General features: G+C 36.2%; 3 protein-coding genes and 1 long non-coding RNA gene across 5 annotated transcripts; 2 read left to right on the forward strand and 2 right to left on the reverse strand.

The window, feature by feature from the left end:
* Positions 1-546: 546 nt before the first annotated feature.
* On the forward strand, positions 547-3,192 carry LOC115235067 (T-complex protein 1 subunit theta). The gene is given in 5 exon segments (XM_029806609.1): positions 547-731; positions 1,046-1,348; positions 1,624-2,268; positions 2,392-2,847; positions 2,981-3,192. Coding segments are annotated over 5 exon segments (1,653 nt in total). The 5' UTR covers positions 547-671; the 3' UTR covers positions 3,170-3,192.
* Positions 3,193-3,198: 6 nt separating this feature from the next.
* Positions 3,199-4,600, reverse strand: LOC115235064 (uncharacterized protein CG13380). Its single transcript, XM_029806606.1, has 2 exons — positions 4,393-4,600; positions 3,199-4,245 (listed from the first exon to the last, which is right to left on the reverse strand). Exons 1-2 carry the CDS (start codon positions 4,561-4,563, stop codon positions 4,174-4,176), a joined length of 243 nt encoding a protein of 80 aa, XP_029662466.1. The 5' UTR covers positions 4,564-4,600; the 3' UTR covers positions 3,199-4,173.
* A 505-nt stretch (positions 4,601-5,105) lies between these two features.
* On the forward strand, positions 5,106-6,377 carry LOC115235070. 2 transcript variants are annotated; one of them, XR_003883975.1, is made up of 3 exons: positions 5,106-5,463; positions 5,561-6,137; positions 6,201-6,377. It is a non-coding gene; the product is annotated as an uncharacterized LOC115235070 (long non-coding RNA). The 2 variants fall into 2 exon arrangements; XR_003883974.1 differs by having other exon boundaries at positions 5,561-5,680; positions 6,067-6,377.
* A 2,046-nt stretch (positions 6,378-8,423) lies between these two features.
* LOC115235058 lies at positions 8,424-17,812 on the reverse strand. Its single transcript, XM_029806597.1, has 4 exons — positions 17,526-17,812; positions 16,864-17,165; positions 13,059-13,314; positions 8,424-11,296 (listed from the first exon to the last, which is right to left on the reverse strand). Exons 1-4 carry the CDS (start codon positions 17,790-17,792, stop codon positions 8,831-8,833), a joined length of 3,291 nt encoding a protein of 1,096 aa, XP_029662457.1. The 5' UTR covers positions 17,793-17,812; the 3' UTR covers positions 8,424-8,830.
* Between the last annotated feature and the right edge of the window lie 3,794 nt (positions 17,813-21,606).

Below are 21,606 nucleotides of genomic sequence, written 5' to 3' on the forward strand. Positions count from 1 at the left end.
ATATGTGCAACAGAAACCAGAGAATCTCTGTGCAAGTTTGTGACAAACAGCAAATAAAGGGGAAAATAAAGCCACAAATTTAAAGGCTACCTGGACGTTCGATGCTGGAACCTCACTTTCGTAGATCGCAAAACTAGGTTTCAACAATTCGATTCCTCTTCTTTGTCACGAAAAGCCACGTTGACTCTTTTTCTATCCACGTTCTTTATTCTATTTTCAGTTTTTTGAAGATTTATACTTTATTCCTTCCTGTGTGTGCCAATCCCTCAAGGCGATCTCGCACTAGACGACTACGTAACAAGTACTCAATGATTACATGACACGATGCATTGATTGGCTATTAAATGTATCTTCATAGAATTCTACATAGATTCCTATGTCACTACAAATTGACCAATCAGGACAAAAGGAGTAAAGATTTCTTTGTTCTAATTGGTCGAGTAAACACTACTTTCCAATACGGGTAGGATTTCTGAATGCATCTCAATGAACTCGTTTGTGGTAGCGCAAGCCAGCCTTTACAAACTTTTGCCAGTGTAAAAATCCCCTAGCTGGAGACATATTCGAGAGAGATCTTGGCTGACCTGTTCCGTTTCCGCTTTGGACTTGTTTGGACCGTAATATCGTTGTGTCTCACGTGAAAAGACGATTCAATTTTTAACATTTCGAAAATGGCTATGCACATACCGAAAGCGCCTGGCGTAGCGCAGATGCTTAAGGATGGGGCCCGCGTAAGTGCCGTTTTGTCACAATAATCATGTACATGCAATGGATTGTCGCACGTTGACTGATGCCCGTTGCCGGAAAGGATATGCGACAAAGAGATTACTCATGTTCTTGCCTTTTATAGGCATTTTGACATCCGAGAATCTCCGATTCGAGAATCAGAGAGTCTCGCACGCAAAATGCAATCGACTTAAATTATGCTTGAAATATGTCATATATTCTTGTTTTTCTTAAATCAGATTTAATCGTTAAATAATAAAAAGATAGTACTTGATGATTAATCTAATACTTCAATGAGTTTCTTATTTTGTATTTTCAGTATTTTTCGGGCCTGGAAGAAGCAATCTACAGAAACATTACGGCCTGCAAACAATTTGCAGATACTGTGAGAAGCGCATACGGTCCTAATGGCATGAATAAGATGATCATTAATCATATTGAAAAACTGTTTGTAACTAATGATGCGGCAACGATTATCAATGAATTAGAAGTGGAGCATCCAGCTGCAAAGTTGTTGGTTTTTGCATCAAAAATGCAGGAAGCTGAAGTAGGAGATGGAACAAACTTTGTTATTATCTTTGCTGGAGCATTGCTTCACGCTGCAGAAGAATTGCTTCGTCTAGTAAGTCAATTTCATCTGTTTTTTTATATTTTAATATTAGTATAAATCAATATAATATATTAATATAAATATATAAAATATATGTATTAATAAAATATAAATATAATATAAATAAAATTTATTTATTTATATTTTTATACTTGACGATATATTCTAGCTATATAAATCTATTAGTTTTATTCATCCTGTACACGAAATATTTATTATTAATATCAATAAGAAGAAAATGTATTATTAATAGAAACAGAATTTTATATTGGTTTTTTTAATTATAGGGAATTACGACTTCAGAGATTGTTGAAGGTTACGAAAATGCCTTGAATAAAGCGCTCGAAATCTTACCAACACTAGTTGTTCATGAAGTGAAAAATGTACATTCTGAAGAAGAAGTAAAAAAGGGGATTAGGACCGCTATTATGAGCAAACAATATGGAAACGAGGATATTCTCGCTTCTCTCGTTACCAAAGCTTGCATTTCCATCTTACCAGAGAAAACGACATTTAATGTCGACAATGTGCGGGTTTGCAAGATACTCGGAGGTGGCTTGAGCAATTCCCAAGTGATCCAAGGCATGGTGTTTAAACGTCATGCAGAGGGAGAAGTCACAAGAAAGACCAACGCGAAAATCGCGGTTTATACTTGCGCTGTGGATATCACCCAGACTGAGACCAAGGGTACCGTACTGATAAAGACGGCCGATGAGCTCTTGAAATTCTCGCGCGGCGAGGAATCGCTGCTGGAAAATCAGATCAAAGCGATCGCCGACAGCGGTGCCGAGGTAGTGGTATCAGGTGGAAAGTTCGGAAACATGGCCTTGCACTATATGAACAAGTACAATCTGATGGCCGTTCGTATCCCGAGCAAGTTTGATATCAGACGACTTTGCAAAACCGTCGGCGCCACCGCGCACTCAAAACTGGTAAATTTATTTGGTTTAATCATATCTTTTCTTCAAATAAACTTGTTGCTTTTTAGCATCCTGTACATTTATACTTAAAATAAGATAATATGAAAAAACTACTAATAACCTTCTTTTTTAAAGATACCTCCGTCGAAAGAAGAGTTGGGATATGCCGATACGGTGCATATAGAGGAATTGGGAGACACTTTAGTGGTGGTGTTCAAACTGGATGGAAAGGAAAGTCGCGTTAGCACTGTGCTCGTGCGTGGTTCCACCGAGAATTACATGGACGATATCGAGCGCGCGATCGACGACGGTGTTAACACCTTCAAGGGCATCACAAAGGATGGTCGATTTGTCCCGGGTGCGGGTGCCACGGAACTCGAGCTTGCTGCGCAGTTGGCGTTATATGCGGACACGCTTCCTGGCCTGGAACAATACGCAGCACGCAAATTTGCCACTGCATTGGAGATATTCCCTAAGACGCTGGCCGAGAGCAGCGGTACTCACGCTTCCGAGCTTCTATCAAAGTTGTACGCAGCCCATAAGGAGGGAAAGCTTATTTTCATTTATTCGATAATCATCTTCAGATAATGTGTTTGTTTCAAATATGTGGATGTCTGATTTTTCTTATTTGATTTAGCATCTATGGATGATTATTTGAATCATAGATGATATTCTTTTTCTTTGTTTTCAAATAATATGTTATGTATAAATCGTATATCTTTAGGGTGATGGTGCAGCTCTGATCGATACTGTCGAGGCAGGAATCCTGGATCTATATTTGACGAAGCAATGGGCGATGAAATATGCGGTTGGTGCAGCGTGCACAGTTCTCAAAGTAGATCAAATTATTATGGCGAAGAGGGCAGGTGGCCCGAAGGTTCCATCAGGAGGCGCTCGTGAAGAAGATGATTAATAAAGCACAAATTGACAAAATAATCATAAACTTTCACGTTTAATTTATACCATTATTTCTATTTACAAGTTTCAATATATTTGGAATGTCGACGAAGGGAGGAATAGAACGAGTAAAGATGAATGCAGCTTCGGTGCTTAATTCGATTGCAAAGAAGAGATGTATTTTTTATCGCAAAAGTCGATCCGAGAATGGATAGAAATTTCTACAAAATTTTCTACTTTCATCCAATACACGACCTAATGTACTATTTCCTTTTATCTTACAGTTTATACTTTTGCTGAAACCTTAATAGAATAGAATATTAAAGATGAAAGTAATAAAATAAAATAGAAATAAAGATACGAAACAAAATTATGACTATATCTCTAGATATTGGATAACTTTGATATCTCGGGTTTGCTAAACCCGTAAACTCACAGTATGAGCCCGAGGGATACATAACAATGGTTCTATAATTCATGATAATTCATCTTATGTTGAGAAACTAGTATCTTGCGTGCACTAGAATCCCTTACGAAAAACGGCAGCGTGGCTCCTCTCAGGCTTCTGTATTAAAAAAAAAGCTTAAGACTGATCAGCGTAAAGTAATGTAACTAACAAACACATAAGAACAATTTGAAAAAAAGCAAAGATGCCTCTTGATACACAATTGTATGTCGTTTATTTTTTTTCGTTTGTATTGGATAAAGTACTACATATATATGTTAATATATATATTATATACATATATGTTTAAAAATAATAAGTCTCATTTCTTATTTAAATTGTACCCTCCATTTACCTTCAAAGATATTATATTAAAGTTGAAAAGAAAATTAAGTTTTTTATGAACAAGCCAAAATCGATTTCTTAACACAATATAATTGCTCTTATTTGAATCTATCAAAATATATTAAGAATACTAGTAATGTGTTTTATTGTCGAAATATTAGTTTTTTTAAATATTAATAATATAAAATACTAAATATTATAATATTAGTAGTAAGATTATATTATAAGCTTCAGATCTCTGTCAGCATGAAATCATAGCTTTTACAGCGTGGACATTGAGCATAATCGTAGAGGAAAACAATCTGTAAAATAAAATAGAAAAAATACAATTAAAGTGTTAAAAATACTGCTGTTTTAATAATGTTTTCATCTTCAATAAATTGAAAAAATTATTGAAGAATCCAAAAAAAGAAGAAAAGAAAGAGATGTTAAAACAATATTATGCTGACCTTTGGATGTTGAGGACAGCAGTATCTTACTCTTCCTCTTGTCCAAAATCCACAGCCATGGCATATAATGTTAGAATGCGGTCTATAACAAATGCATCTTGACGCAATAGAATTTGGTATATTTTTTGCAGTAATCCTTGCATTGCCCTCTATTATATATTCTGATTCCATGTTGGATGAAATCTAGAAGCTCTAAAAGCACAAATAGCTAGAATTATATATTATCTAAAGCTACACATTTTGTTTTATCCTTTATATGAAGCAACTTGACTTATATTAGATTAAATGAAGCAATTATTTAAGGAACTGCATTGATATGATAGAGATATGGAATATATTTTGATATTTCATACTAATCATTAACTACTACAAATTAACATTTACATCTTATGGTAGAATAAAAGGAATATGAACATTTATCATGTGTATCTGAAAGGTCTTGGGTATAAATCGATATAGATCGTTCTTATCTAGTTTCTCAAAAAGTTCTTTATCGTCATAGAAAAGACATAAAATAATCAGAATCACCTGAATAAGCGCAATATCGCAAATTCCTAAGGCACTTTTCGCTACGTGATCCACTTGTACGTTTGCTTAAACCTTCGGAGGATTTCAGATTGATCCTGTATAAATTGATATATATCGTTTTTATTATTTAGTTTATCAAAAAATTCTTTATAGTCATAGAAAAGACAAAATAATCACTTCACCTGAATAAATGCAATATCACAGATTTCTAAGGCACTGAATTTCGCTACGTGATCCACGTACGTTTGCTTAAACCTTCGGACGACTTCAGATACTATGCCGAAAAACAAACAACAGTGAAGTACGCATCAAAGGACACATTATCTCCCCCCCCTTCCTCTTTCGAATTTAGACGTTATAAATTTCATATTGTGTCTTATGTATCGTACGTTAAAGTGGAACGCTAAAATCGAATTAGAAAACCTTGTATTATGAAATGTGTACCGTGGATCGAATACTCAACTACATCTTACAGAATTCGGTGAATTAAAAGAATAATAAGGATCGTCAGGAAAATACCATTCGTTGGAGTTTATGTACAAGGTAAAAAAATCAGAAAATCCTTTACGTATTCGAGTAATTTAATATATTTTATCTTTTCATATATACAAAAACATATATGTAATTGTATTAATTACAGTGCTCGGATATAATCTTCCTCATATCGTCGCATCTTCGATTCTGCATTATAATTTTCGACGTGATTCTGTAAAAATGATGATAAATAATCCATTGATAATCGATAATCGACATTAACCAGGTAATAATGATCATTATTTCTCTGTATATTTTCTATATATGAAAAGAATTTACTTTAACGGTTCGTCTATTTTTATTTTACGCCTTTTTACATTAATAAAAAACAGACGAATACATACTTTTTTTATTTTATCCAAATTTATTTTTTAATTTTACTTAAGCGAATATACAAGAGATCATTTAGGACGATTTATAAATATCTTTCTGTTTTCTAAGAAAAAGTTGTCTAAACTTAATTTTTTTTTCAATCTTTAATATTTCCTTGGCGTTTCGTGTGTTTGCGTTATATTTATTACGATGAAAAACGATATCTATATATTTTGAAATCATGGTTGCCTAATTTAGAAAATAAGATATATACACTTTTCGCGACTCTTTCTTGATCAGGATCGTATATTTGGAGTGCGAATCGAAGCTTCACATTCTCACGCTTAACATCTATATAAACAACAATAAAGGTATTTCATAAAAATATATCAGTGCCTGTCATTTCCATGAATACTGAAGTTTTATTCTTACAGAATTTATATTATAACGGTGTCCCGTAAGGACAACGGAAATTTTAATGCTAATAAACCTCTGCACCTTGCTCTAAGGTAATGATCAAGTGTTGTAAGATATATATATTTAAGAAAATTTTTTCACAGCTGTATTAAACATTCATTTCTTTGATATTTTCTCGAATTTGATACAGAATATATGTAATATATACACTGATGGTTTGGAGATCACTAACTAAAAAGCATTTATTGCCATAACACTTGCCATTATGTTATTGCAAGGCAGAAGAACCAGAAGGAAAAAAAAATTGAAGCTGGAGGAAAGCTGAATTGAAACTGAACCTCTATATCTCTCAGATCTTGTATCTATTTATAACTTTTACATTATGGAAGACAAATCGCGCAAGATCAGTCAATGTGAATACGAATGAAAATAAGCGTTTTCTTTTTAGTTGCTTGTATGCATTTGCTTACGTTTGATGATACATGCTTTAATAAAATTCTTTTCAATAAAATTCGTGCATCGACTATTAAATTGCTTCAAGTATCGGGACACCGTTTAGGTACATGGAGCATATAGGAAACTTTATTTTTTATCTTCTTTTGAAAAATGTATTTATAAGAGTATATGTTAAAAATAATTTATACATTTATACGTGAGTTTTCTCTTTCTCTCTCTCTCTCTCTCTTTCTCTCTCTTTCTCTCAATAATCTTATGTATAAAAGTACTTCGATATTTAATTGGCATTTAGTTGTGAGGATTCCGACACGATTTCTCTTATCCTCGCGTCCCGTAGATATACAGATATTTTCATTATTCGAGTTAGCAAAAGCGATTTTTTTTAACAGCGACGTAATACAAAAGTTAGAGATTTTCATGAGACGCTCGCGAAAAAATCAATATAGATGTGCTTTCATTACACACTATGTGTAATGAAAAGTTACAAAAAATAGCACACATGGTAGTTTCGATACCATATCCCGTAGAAAATAACAATGCATCTAACGCTATTGAGTTGCCTTTCGAAATTTATACTTCTGCTTTACTTTTGATCCTTCTTTCCAACTCTAACCGTGTACGTAATTGTCTTTTCTTTCCACCTTCCTTCTCTTTTTGTTTTGCGCGTTTTTGTTTAGTGTATAAAATACATATAATTTTGCTGTTTGCCATTAATATCATTTTTGGTAAAAAAAAAAAAGAGTTACTGTTTGAAAACACGTTTCTACACATAAACAGATTAAATTTCCATATTATTTTTCTTTTGATAGAAAAGCGATGAATATTAAAATTATCTATAAGCCATTCATATCCGGAAAAAAAACCGCGTAAAAATGGGATGAGATCAAACGAAAATATTTGCGATTCGTTGGCTTCGCAAAATATCATTATTATCCGTATTGTACATATCAGATTTTAGCAAGTTTTGCATTTTACTAAAGTATATTCCAGTAAATATTCTGCAATATATATTTACGACCTTCCCTAGTCAACAATTATATCATTTTCATCAGGTACACAAGCGATAACAGGTTACAAGCTTAACTCGATGACTTCTGTGAAACTTTCGGATTCGATACAGTTCGCTTGGCACGCGATTCTGTGATTCACAGAACTTCTTTGAATAACCGTTTGATTCGCGGATCGATTCACAGAATATAATAAACGCAATCGCGCGTGTAAGTATATATTTACACGTTACGATATACGTCACAGGCAATGCTTGGACCGCATAGAGAACTTCCTCTTATCTCACAATACGAGAAATATTAATTCACATTTGAGACGGAACATTATTTACGCATAACGATTTGGTCGGATAAATCGACAAAGGAATTCGTTTAAATTATTAAATATTCTCAATTCCGATAAAACGGCGATTTATCGGTTTTAATATCCGACAAATCCCCGGGGTATCGCTTTCTTACACATCGAATATGTTTATTAATTTGAACAACTATCGCACGAAACAGCGATTATAATGTGTCTCTTTCTCTCTCTCTCTCGCAGAGTTCTCTCTTCTTCATATATTAAATCAATTCTTTATAGAGACACATCGCACTATCAGTTCAACTTTAAACACATCGATTTTCTCCTGCGAGTAATGTCCGTGATTTTCACATATAACACCGCGTTTCTTATAACTAAAATTGTAGTTTATTGAAATCCTTTTTATATATATAATCAAGAACACCGAATTTTTTTTTTTCAAAGATATAATTGCAAAAATTTGATTTCAGAGATTGAAAATGTAAATATGAGAAATGGACGTATGAATATATTGAAATATTGTAAGCATGATAGAAAAAGAGTTTAAATCAAAGAGTTGTATGCTAAATAATCTAAAGTGAACACTGGCTCGATATAGAAATGCTTATAATATCAGACTTAATCGTTGAAATATTTTATCTCTCTTCTAACTACATATTTTAATTAATATTTAACATAATGTATATTTTTTTAATAAAAATTCAACATTACGAATTACTGGATGACACATACACGACCAATAGAGGCCTTTGAATTTTATTTGCAATTCCTAAATTTTTTCAAGAGAGTAAAATTCTGTGATTAGCAAGCATTTGTACGGAATTTTCTGTACACACAAATTTACAAGTTTCCCATTTATATCTATTTCTTCAACACTCTTGCTTCATACTCTGACACCGACACCATTGTCGTTCTTGATTTCTGACACGACGTCGAACGTAGGTGTGCAAATGTCGGTAGGCGTCGGAATGGCGAGGGGCGCTAGTCGCGGATTTCTCTTGATCGGCGGACCCCTCAGGATGTAATTCGTGCTGGGTCTAACGCGTAATCTGTTCGAATGCACAGCTGGCTCCAGTCTGAGAATCGCGCAGGATCGCGTCGACGGATACCTGACTCGGTGCACCGATTCTGTGGATCTGCTTTGAAATGCCGCCTCGATAACGCATCTCTTCGCATTTATCGTCGACATGGAATTGTACGCCGACGACGTGTCCCGCTCGAAATCAGGCGTGACATCGGGCGTATAAATCGGTCCATCGCTATCCTCGAAAGACGTGAAGATATCCGAGTTGGGTACAGACGGCGCGCTGAAGAAGGACTCGCGCAGAGATGACGATAGGGCGTCGGGACACATGAACGGATCCAAGGACGTGAGGTCGTTGAGATCGCTGCCGCTGTTGCAAGTTTGAAAGTTGTTCACCGAGTAGGATGACGGGAACGTTTGATATTCCGTCACGCTTGGCAGGATCTCCTGACTCCTCGAGGACTCGGACCACCTTGAGTCGGATGGCCGTCTCGAACTGAACCGAGTGGAGTCGTGCTCGCCAAAGATGGGCTCTGGTAATCTCGCATCTTTGCTCTTGTCCGAGTTCCTCAGCAGCGCTTCAAACAAATCGATCGGTTCCAACGTCGGCGTGTTATTGGATAGAAAATCATTTTCTTGACTCGACGTCTGATCGTTCTGTACAAACGGTTCGCTATAATCCTCGATGTTCAGCAGCACGGTCGGTATCACCGGTTCCGAATGCCTCACAGGACTGCATTTCTTACCTAGAGGTGATTTAGCGCGTTGTGCAACATTGATATTTGCAGCGGATCCTGGGATTTCAAGACACTGCGCTTCCTCGTTTTGAAGGGATGTCGAGGAGAAAGGATCGATGGTTCCAATTGGACTCGGTGGTTCCGAGTGTATTGTCGGGACGATCAAGGAATCCATCAAGTTGGAAGGCTCCAGCAGAGTTACACGGTGCGTTGAGTACGGATCGATTGTATTAATTGACTCGGAGTGCTTCAGTATATCCAGAGTTTTGCGAGTTTGTGTCACAGTTCTGGCAGTAAGGTTTATTCTGTGCGTGTGCGCGCTTCTCGACGGTGGATCCAGGTTAATGAGATTAGCCAGTTTGTTCGACGTGATGGTCACATGCGGGACGGTCGGCGAGACGCTTTGCTTCGGTGTGCTTGCGTCGGAGTCCAGTCTGACGCTGTTGGACATCGATGACGACGACGCGGAGGAATTATTTCGCAGCCTGAGCTTCAGATTCGGGCTCGCGCGTCCGTAATGACCGCGGAACTTGGCTCGTAAATGCGAGGTGGTCCTGCTAGTAGATCTACGTTGATCCTCCAGTTGCTGAGAGAGCATCATCGCGTGTCTCGCTAACGCGGCCTCGTATCCGTGATTGAGATTTTGCACTGAATAGCCACGATTCTCCGTGCTGTTGCCGTTCGCCGGAAAGAGTTTTATGTCTGTCCCAGAAGTATGCGCCGTGGCTGCCTTGAGATTAGAATCCGACATAGACGATAAATTCGAATTTCGCCTCTGAGGAACAACGTTATTGTGGCAGAGCGCTTCGTTGAAGTCCTTCGTGTTCACCACGGATGTGTTTGACCCGTTCAGCATCGGATCCGACAACGCGTTCAAGGGAAGAAACTTGCGACTGCCGTGCGCCCCGTCGCTCTTCAGGTTTTGATAAGATATAAACTTGGGCTCGGAGATGAGCGGGAAGCTCTTGTCGTTCAGCCGCTTGTGGTTCAACCGTCGAAGATGTCTAATCTTGTTGAAGGTCGGATCCAGCAAATACTTGAGATTCTTGATCTTGTCGATGTTGTGATTGGAATCAATTACGTGATTCCGATCGACGATGTACTTCGGATCGAGCATCTTCGTCAGATCGTGGATGCTCTCTTCGATTATATCGCCTGGTCGGCTACTGCAGGATGCAATGTGATTGATATGGTCGTGTTTCTCGAGCGAGATATCGGTCTGCCTACCCGATATCTCCAGAGCAGATCTTCTACTGGCATAAAGAACGTTATGCTTGGCGGCGGTGAAGCAGTTTTCCACGGACGGATGCCGTCTACTCTCGTTGCTGTCGTTGTTTACTTCGGCCAGTTCGAGGTTCGTATTGGAGCCGCGTCTCATGGGCGAGCAACCGTAGCGGCTCGGCATCACACCGAACAAAGTGATTAGATCCTCGGCAATCTTCCCGGCGGCGACGCGCATTTCGCCGTGATGAAAGGCGTAGACCCATGGATTTGCACCGCTGTGCGCTAAAATCGGCAGACCCAGCCACACCACCGCCCATTCTGACAAGATGTTGGTGCCACAGAAGATGTCTACCAGCATGCAAGTCTGAAAAATGAGAGAGGAACGTGTTCGACATTTTTGTTAAAGCGATATGCAACGACTGTGATATCACGATCGCGTCAAAGTGAAGAGGACAGGTTTCTACAATGGCTGAAAGTATCGATTTCCGAAGAAATATTCAAAAACCGATACAAACGCCGAGACGCCCTTTGAAATCTACCTCATTCCATGTACAAGAATTATTTCACGATGCATCGCATCGCTTGCACGCTTGTTTGGTGCAGAAAATTTTCAAAAGCGGAACATAAATATTGTTTCTTCACCGCGAATTGAATTACTAACTCACGAATCTTCCGCATTGTGTCAATGAAACGCTTGAGTTGATCAACGATCTCTTGTTTATCGTCGCTATTAAAAGAACTTTAAATTAAATCACACCAATTTGCGAAGTTTTCACATTAAAAAAGAATTCGGGCACACTCTTGATTCTGAAAATATTTGCAATTATTTTTATTTATTTTTTGTATGATGCAGAAGCAACGAAGGGTACGTTATTGAAGCACCATAGCAAGTAGTGACGTAGTTTTCTTTCTTTTTCGTAGTTTGTAAGTATCCATCTGTCACGTTTCTAGCTTCTGCAATTTCATAAATTGCGTCGGTCTTCCCATAGTTTAACGAAACTTTTGCTCGCTTAAGATAAGTCGAGACAAGTCGAGGTCAAGAAAACTTTATCGCTTATCTCGAATTGCTGTTTTCGAGATCGATCAATTCAGCCGTAAAATAATCCGATGTATTAATGCTTAGCCTCGAAACTTTTTCTGTTGTGAATCAAATATTAGATATTTTTTTCGCGCGGCGTATCTCATCTGGTTCGTTCTCGGCGAAAATATTCAACAAAACGGACACGATCGTGATACGAATTCTGTCTTAATTTAAGTTTTTCAGTCCCGCATGTTTCATTTTGAAAAACAAAATTTTACACAGATCATAAACGGTAAACGTGCATAAGCCGATCGCCCCGTAATAAAATCCCAGAACTCGGTTCTCTTTGCCGGCGCATATGCGTGTTGCCCGACTCAGCTGGCGGAGATAATATGTGTGATAAAAATTGCACTACTGCAGCAACGCGCGGATCATGCCAAAGAATAAACAAGTCATTATTTCCTGTGTCCCGAAGTAATCGGGACCATAACCGAGATGAGCATCAGCGTTGTTCGCACAGATGGGAGACGGAATTTCATAAACAGATTTTTATAAAGTGACCGGAGTTAAAAAGGCGAGTAAGGTAGACGGGATGAGGTAGACACGCGCGTTTATTCGACCTTGGGAAAAATTGAGAAATCGCGTGACAAGTTAATCACACGTCGGACTCAATATGCCGATCACTTTTCTATACGTCGGCGTTAATATTGTAACGTAAACTTCGTACGCTTTATTCTCGTTCTTCTCTGTATGGGGTCGTTTTCTCTGTATACCGACATTATTACTCGTCGCATCATAGAGCACCTTATGAACACTATATTAGACTTAAATCTCGTTTTCCGGTGCGGTCACGTAGCGCGCCCCGACAGCGAAGTGAAATTGATGTCATCACCCGTCCGACGCGACGATATTTAAGTAGTAACGGAGCTTTAATGATCAGACATGTCGCAACGTGCGGCCGTAGTTCTCCGAGCTCGTATTTTTTATACGAACGCGCGGCAACTCGCAGGATACTCCTTTAAAATCCTTTTACGATGGGGAAAAAAGAAAAGAGAAAAAGATTTTGAAAACAATTTTGCGCGGTGTGCTTGCGTTGTTCACTCACTTGAAATGGAAGCCATAGGATGAGAAACGCACCGACCGTAATCGCCAACGTCTGTCCGTAACGAGGCAGCACCAAGGTCTGTGTTTGATGTCTGAATGATAATTCCACTGTGTAAATTGCGCGTGCGTGTGCACGTGCGACGAGATAAACGTACACGTAGCAGCTCAGCAGGACCAAGGCGCTCGGTGCCCAGACTGCCCCGAACAGAAACACCCTGACCGGCGGTAGGACGGCCGCGTCGAATCTGCAGCTGCCACTACAAAATAAAATTGAAATAGGTGGATATATTAAAAATCTCGTACAAATGCAAATAAAATGTAACTGATATGATTTTATAATATTGTATTAAATGCAAAAGGTTTTTTTATTATTAATTTATATTAAATTTCGCAGGATATTTTAGCAGATATATATATATATATATATATAGTACATACTAACATATTTAGAAACACGTGGTCCTTTATTATTTAAAAAAAAAAAAAAAAAAACATGATACGCGTGAGCGGAATATACGCTGCCAGATATATAACTGCTTATAAAAATTTATATCTCATAAATGCAATGTCCGCAATATAAGCGCAACGAGATAGACATGGGATTCGTGCAACGGACCGGGAATGGGATCGATCGATTTAAGTTCCCCCAGGTTACTTTGTGATTGCGCAAAGGTACGGTATCAAAGGGTTAAAGAACCTTCTTTTCGCTCTTTGTAGCTTACGTTTTAATGCGTCGCTTGACCGCCCGCGCGCAACTTGCATCACGTCGAGCTTCACGAAGTGAAAGACTTTCTCGCCTTGTCAGGTGATGCAAGCAATATATCGTAGATATATCGGTGCAATTCATGACAATGATGTAATTGGAGACCCCCCCCCTGTGTTTTTATATCGCGTTTAGATTGCGTGACTTGGAACTGAATGCCGTAGAGCGATTATGTTTATGTCGAGATCGTGCTGAAAATTTATTAAATACCGAGCGTCCGCTTTCAAAGAATTACAAGCGGTCACAGATTAACAGTTATCCGTTTATGAATAAAAAAATGTTGTCTATACAATATCTTTTTTCGAATTATAATTTGAAGCTTATTTTCAATATTGAAATATGGAATGAAAGTAGACATGAAAGATATAAATTTCTTGATCATTATTGAGTCAAAGTTAACAAGAAAATTATTCTAATCACATACATATATATATATCTTTATATAGTCTCAGTAGAGTAATAGCATCACACATTTCTTTAAAAAGATCACGATCATATTATGCTGTTATAAGATACGATCAATTATAAAGCGATGTTGAGCTCTTTGACAGTTTGTTTATTATACTAAAGCGTTGAAAAGATAGATAATGGAGCATTAAAAATAGCAAGACTGAATATAGTTTAAGTCTGATCCTCATCCTTGCAACGCAATGTATATTATAATCTTTAACGTGCAGCGCACATACAAATCTTTTACTTATTATGCCATCTGTATAATATCCGTTCTTTTCGAGATGCCACGTGTCGCTGAATAATATGCGATGCGTTTTAGATGATGTAGGTGTTTTCAGATGGAACTTTAATAGAGTTTCTCACAATTCTATTCATGGCAATGTAGCGCATGGCGTTAGAAAGTTTGTTTAGCGCTACAAGAGTGTCCGTTGAACACTCGATGGATCGTTCCATTTTTAAAATCTTAATCAACGGAAGGTTAACTCAATCGAACTTTGTTGAGTAAGCTGATTGTATCATATTTATCGCTCAACGAATTAATTTGTTTTCGTATACTTTAAATATCGCTTTTATCATCCGTGATCATTTTCGCGGCAGTCATACCGCATATAATTCACTTTTGCTATATAAGGAGAGCTTTTCATTATATCATTCTTTTCCGCTTAATTCCGAAAAATCGCAAGTTCCTTTATTTTTCAGAGGTAATAAATAATGAATGTATCCGAGATTTAGACGCGCGATATATCATCCGAAAATTATCTTAAATAATATATCAGGTCTACCGGAAAGTTCTGTCCGTTTTTGGAATAAAACAAAATACAAATTTTTATTACCGTCAATAAACTTTATTAAATAATGTAATTGCCATTATTCGGAGAAGTATTGTCAGCAACTGGATAATTTAAATATAGCAGTCCAAGAAAAGAGGCCGGCGATGTTCAATAGGAGGAACATCATACTGCATCATGATAATGCTAGGCCACATGCTGCTTTGGGGACTCGTCAAAAAATTGCAGAACTAGGCTGGGGAATTCTGTCGCATCCACCATATTCCCCGGACTTAGCACCCTCCGACTATCATTTGTTTTTGTCCTTACAAAATTTTTTGAGGGGCGAGAAATTCAAAAATGAAGAAGATATCAAACAAGCACTGGTTCAATTTTTCGTATCAAAAGATAAAACATTTTTCGAAAATGGGATATACAAATTGCCCTCACGCTGGCAAGAAATCATTAATAATAATTGCAATTACATTATTTAATAAAGTTTATTGACGGTAATAAAAATTTGTATTTTGTTTTATTCCAAAAACGGACAGAACTTTCCGGTAGACCTAATATTTATTAGAAATGAACGTGGGGGAGTGTACTTTAAGAAGTTGTACCATTAATTTCATTGATTGAATAACGTTTGACTCATAATCTTTTTCGTAAATACCGCGACGTGAAAAATATCGCACATTAAGTAAAAAATTGCAGAGAGAGATAGATCGCGCGCTTGATTTCTTTTGTGACTCTTTAATTGCACGAAATGATGCTCTGTCTTTTTCGCTTCTATTTATTTTTATTTACTTATGATATTATAATTAGAATATTTAAAAAGTTATATTTTAGAACAATAATTATAAGTGAATTTAATAATACTCAAATTCAAATTGTCACGTGCAATATTGGATATTATTAGTATATGAAACATTTGAATGTATATAAAGTATATTTTATCGCAATTAGTTGTAATTTAACGATTAATTGGAGATTCTGGATAAATATGGTTATTCGTGGAAGCGTGGACGCTATACAAAATTATATATAACCATTAATTTTTCTCTCTTTTTGTGTTTATAGAACGTGACTAGAAGAAAATTTGGTTTTAATAATTTTACGGAGGTATTTTGTTTGTTGGTATATGTGGGAGGAGATTAAAATAGAATCTGCTACACTATAACAAAGTTGAATATTTTCAGGAAATTTACTATAAAATATAAAAGCAAATGATCTTATCTTGGAGTAGCACGATAATAATCCAAAAATTTACATTAAACATTAATCACACGTGTATATCGTTACTTCGTGTTAAGTTCTCCATGAAAATTTATTGATATAAAGATAGAAGAAAAGTTAAAATAAAAATTAAAAATAGAACAAGGATTAAAGAATAAAATACGTGCGCGTATGTATTGTATTTTGGATTAAACTAAACAATTCATATGGTACTCCATTTCAATTTAAGTTAGGCAATTTTAACAATCCCGAAAATCGCAAGCTCTCTATAATATATTCCCCGGAATAATCCTAAATAATAAATGTACACGAGATTTATGTGAGAATGTATACCATCTGCAGAGATTATTCTAAATAATAGATTTATCTTAGAATTAACACGGAAGAGTAGACGACAAAAAGTTGCCATTTATATTCACTGATTGAGTAACGCTTGGCTTATTGTAGCAATCTTGTAACAATCTCTTGTATCTCTTTACAACCTGCCGTGAAAATTTTTTAGCAGCTCAAATTGTTCTCGATAAATACGCAATGTTATTGTCAAAATACTGCAACATAAGAAATATGGCATATTGAATAAAAATCTTTACCTATGCGACTGCATCTTTCCGGTGATTTGAGCATAGATGAGGGGCGAGAGGCCGATGGCGATAGCATATATCCAAAAGACCGCGATGTACTTCTCTATGCTGCTGTGGGTGATGATGTTCTTGTACCGCAACGGTTGTGCCAATGAAGTCAAACGATCAACCGCGATTGCCACCGTCACCAGGACGCTTACGCTGCAGAGCGCGATTATGATGCAGTACGGCACGATGCAGAGGGCGGAGACGCCGTTTTCCGGTAAACCGGAGAGCTCCAGTTGCATCCCGAAAGGCATAAACACGCCAACCTGCCAACATGAGAGAAGAACTTGTTTATTTACCGCAAATCTAAACAAGAATCTGCACTTGTGTTGTTGAATGAAAACCGAACTCGTCGTCAAGAGACGCGTGGAGTCAATATTGACATTATATGAGGAACCAGTTTATGCCGCGAGAGCATTGTAGAACATCAGTAATTGATGTTACTAAACTAGTAATTAAATAATTTCTAATGACAAATCTTTCTCTTATTTTTTTTATGTAAAGCATTTTAAATATGTATCAATCGTATATATGTATAATGTATATTATATACTGTCTTAAACGTTGACACAAGCACTTTTTATAATTTAAGAATATGATGTGAAAGAGTTAAATAATTATCTCACCCCAAAATCGCTAATGGCCAAGGAGACTAGTAGGCAATTGGAAGCGGTTCGAAGTCTCTTGTATTTGTAGAAGGCGGCCAGGATGATGGAGTTGCCGGTGACAGTGATAGGTGACAGAATGCACACTATGGAGACCGCTAGAACCACCGAGATGGGACTGACATCCAGTTGCGTGTCTATCCTGGTGGGTGTGGGTGTGAGAGCGGTCATCAGTTCTTCGGCGACGGCGGTGGACGGCAGCAACGTGTCTGTAGCGAGCGTTGACATTGTCGTTCTCGCGGCGATAACCGAGTCCGCACTTATCCTCGCCTACAGAGTTTAAATTCGCTCGTGCAGTAGCTATTAGCTCGCATTTGCAATTCGGATGAACCGGAACGTAACGTTAATGCTCGCACGGTGGACGATGGTCAGCATCTGGATGTCTGGACGGGTTTTAACGCCATTAGGATCAACTGGAGGCAATTTGCTGGACGAGGGCCCACATGGCAGTTCTTGCGACACGAGGACGTTTAATTAATTCCGAAGTGTCAAAACGCGGAGCGCACTTCGTCTCGGGAACTGCATTTTCTCACGTCTAATGTTCAATCCCCGCTATTACGATTACTCCTTTGATAAGAGTAATTAAAACCAGCTCTCTAGTGCTTTTAATCTTTTTAATTAAATATTCATTTTTCAAATGCACACGTACCGAAACTATCTACAGTGCGAATAATTCCTTAGACGGAGATTCGTGATCAGAATTTATTGAATATTTGGAGATAAAATATAGTTAAATTATGTCTTTAGTAAAAAAAGGTTATATAAATATTATTATAAAAATTATGTATTACGTAAGCGAATAGATAATACATAGGAGCATATTATTGATGACAATCTAAATCGGAGATATCAATGATATTAATGTTCACAATGATTGGGTTGAGTAGTCAATTTCTCTGTAATCTAGTATTCGAATATTATGTTCTATTTTCGCAAATTTTAATACGTTTTGTTTAAACATAACGTTAATTAAATTTTCGTAACGCTTTATTAATCATTTGTCAATTATATAAACCCAATTTATCGAGTGTCATTATGAACAGATATTTCCACGATAATCAAAAAATTCAATATGATATATTTTAATAGAAATAATAAAAATAATAAAAATAATATAGAAATAATAGAAATAATAGAAGTAATAGAAATAAAAGAAATGTCCTCCTCCGTACAACGTCATGACGCAATGTTTTCCAGACTGTCACGTCGCGTCAGGACGACACTGACGATCGACGGCGAGATCACTTGCCCTTAACACGCGGATGATCAGTCGCGCTGACGTCGTCGCTCCATACTGTAAGCAAATCATTTTTCATGCGATAGACCGAATAATTGGATTATCCCCGGGACAAGTGCTTTTGGGATGCAATCATCGTTAATCTTCGATCGTCGTATTTTTAATTATTCGATAACGATAGAGATATGTGAATCGTGATTAATAATAGAAAATCAATATAAATATAATGATATCGCAAATTAATGCGAAATTGAAAATTTTTGGTAATTACATTATTACAGAATTTTAAAGCTTATTTACACATGTCTCCTGCACTTTACAGCATGATAACTGAATATACATATATCGCGCGAAATAGCTGAATGTATATTATACATTTAATTTATGGTAAATTGTCTTTATCGTATATATATATACATTTTGTGTAAAATTTTATTTGCTATTACAGAAAAAAACAGATAAAAAATTATTTTATCTTTCCGAACAAGTAAAAAAGAAGTGATAATGGAAATTAAAAAAGTGATTACAATAGATTAATGTTATATACATTTTGTTCTATAATAAAGCATTGGTATAATATTGATATAAAATTTTATAAAACAGTAGCATGATATCGATGTTATGATGTTAATGGAATTATTGGCATGAATTGACTTACATGACCTAGATTTCTGTATTATTTCTATTTTTATTGTTTTTATTTTAATGAAACTCTTACATTTAAACTTTAATTTTATATGGAGATATACATATGTATATCATTTTGAAAATTGTGTGTGATTCCAATTTCAAATCTTGTATTATTTCTACTAAAAGATAATTTTAAACAGTGGAGTCTTATTATTGTCATGTGCGAAATTAAGGTATACAAGATGGAGTTATGAAAATATAGTTGAACTCTATTTTATGCGTTTTTATAATGTCTCGGCTTTGAAATTGTAATTTTCTCGGAAAATTGTCGATTTTAATTAAAACGTTTTAAAATGACACTTTACTTCTTAAATAATAACCCTCGCGTAACTTAATTATTACGAAAATATTTTATCCTCTTTAAAATAAATTTTAAGTATAATTTTATCTCTCTTTGCTGCCATAAATATTTACTTTCTTTATAAAGTAATCTATTTATTTCCAGGTTTCTAATTATTTTTGTGCGATTCTAGAACAATGCTCAATAATTTTTGGCTGATGAGATAATTCTTTATAAAATATGTAATGCTTTCACAAGATTCAGTTCTTTGTGCTGACCTTCCACGTTGTAGTTTATTCCCAAAGGCATTGCTCAGCAATCTGAGGCTTTCTACCTCATTGATGAGAGATTCTCGAGATTCGTGGCTTGAAGTGCTTGAGCTTAACTAGAACAATCAATCCGTTGAGAAATTACGAGCCGTCGTAACGCCGAGTTCCCTGATCTTTCTGTCAGGAATCGGAAGTGGATTGATATAAGATAAGATCTTGAATTTTTTTGCACCTATTTTTCTCTCACTCTTCACTTTGCAATTCCTTCGACTTTGTTATATCCGTTCGTCTCTTGAAATTGAATGTGTATCCTCACTTTTAATTATCTTTCTTTTGAAAATACAGCTATTGTATAGATTTTTTTTCTATATAAAATCGTGATGCACATAAAGTTGCATGTATCTCACATATTGTGAAATTCTAATTTTAGTGTGTAGTTTACATTAAAATAAGACTTTACATTAATAGCCTATAAGTTTAAATTTTTTCATAAAAAATAAGCATTAGTTTCTTCTTCATCTTCCTATTAAAATTTTATTACCTTGTTATAGTGATTTTTTTACTGAAAGTATCGCAATATGTGCGCTTTTGCATTGTATTTTTATAAATATTCTATATTCTTTGGTAACTCAAATAATTAATAATTATATCCAAAGAACGATTGTTACCGAGTTTGCAGGAATAACAATCGCATGTTCTTTCTGAATATTCCCATTTCTCACGAACGAAAAAATGATAGAGAATATGTTAATTTCGCACGAATGAAAAGGAAAGAGCTTACGGATGTCACGTGATATCCACGTTGATAGCCATCCGTTTGCGAACAAAAGGCGGGTCCCGTGTCGGTAGAGAGAGCTTAAATTCGTTCGTGCAGTAGCTATTAGCTCGCATTTGCAATTCGGATGAACCGGAACGTAACGTTAATGCTCGCACGGTGGACGATGGTCAGCATCTGGATGTCTGGACGGGTTTTAACGCCATTAGGATCAACTGGAGGCAATTTGCTGGACGAGGGCCCACATGGCAGTTCTTGCGACACGAGGACGTTTAATTAATTCCGAAGTGTCAAAACGCGGAGCGCACTTCGTCTCGGGAACTGCATTTTCTCACGTCTAATGTTCAATCCCCGCTATTACGATTACTCCTTTGATAAGAGTAATTAAAACCAGCTCTCTAGTGCTTTTAATCTTTTTAATTAAATATTCATTTTTCAAATGCACACGTACCGAAACTATCTACAGTGCGAATAATTCCTTAGACGGAGATTCGTGATCAGAATTTATTGAATATTTGGAGATAAAATATAGTTAAATTATGTCTTTAGTAAAAAAAGGTTATATAAATATTATTATAAAAATTATGTATTACGTAAGCGAATAGATAATACATAGGAGCATACTATTGATGACAATCTAAATCGGAGATATCAATGATATTAATGTTTACAATGATTGGGTTGAGTAGTCAATTTCTCTGTAATCTAGTATTCGAATATTATGTTCTATTTTCGCAAATTTTAATACGTTTTGTTTAAACATAACGTTAATTAAATTTTCGTAACGCTTT

This window comes from Formica exsecta, unplaced genomic scaffold (assembly GCF_003651465.1).
Source record: "Formica exsecta isolate Colony F162 unplaced genomic scaffold, ASM365146v1 scaffold21, whole genome shotgun sequence".
Lineage (NCBI taxonomy): Eukaryota > Metazoa > Arthropoda > Insecta > Hymenoptera > Formicidae > Formica > Formica exsecta.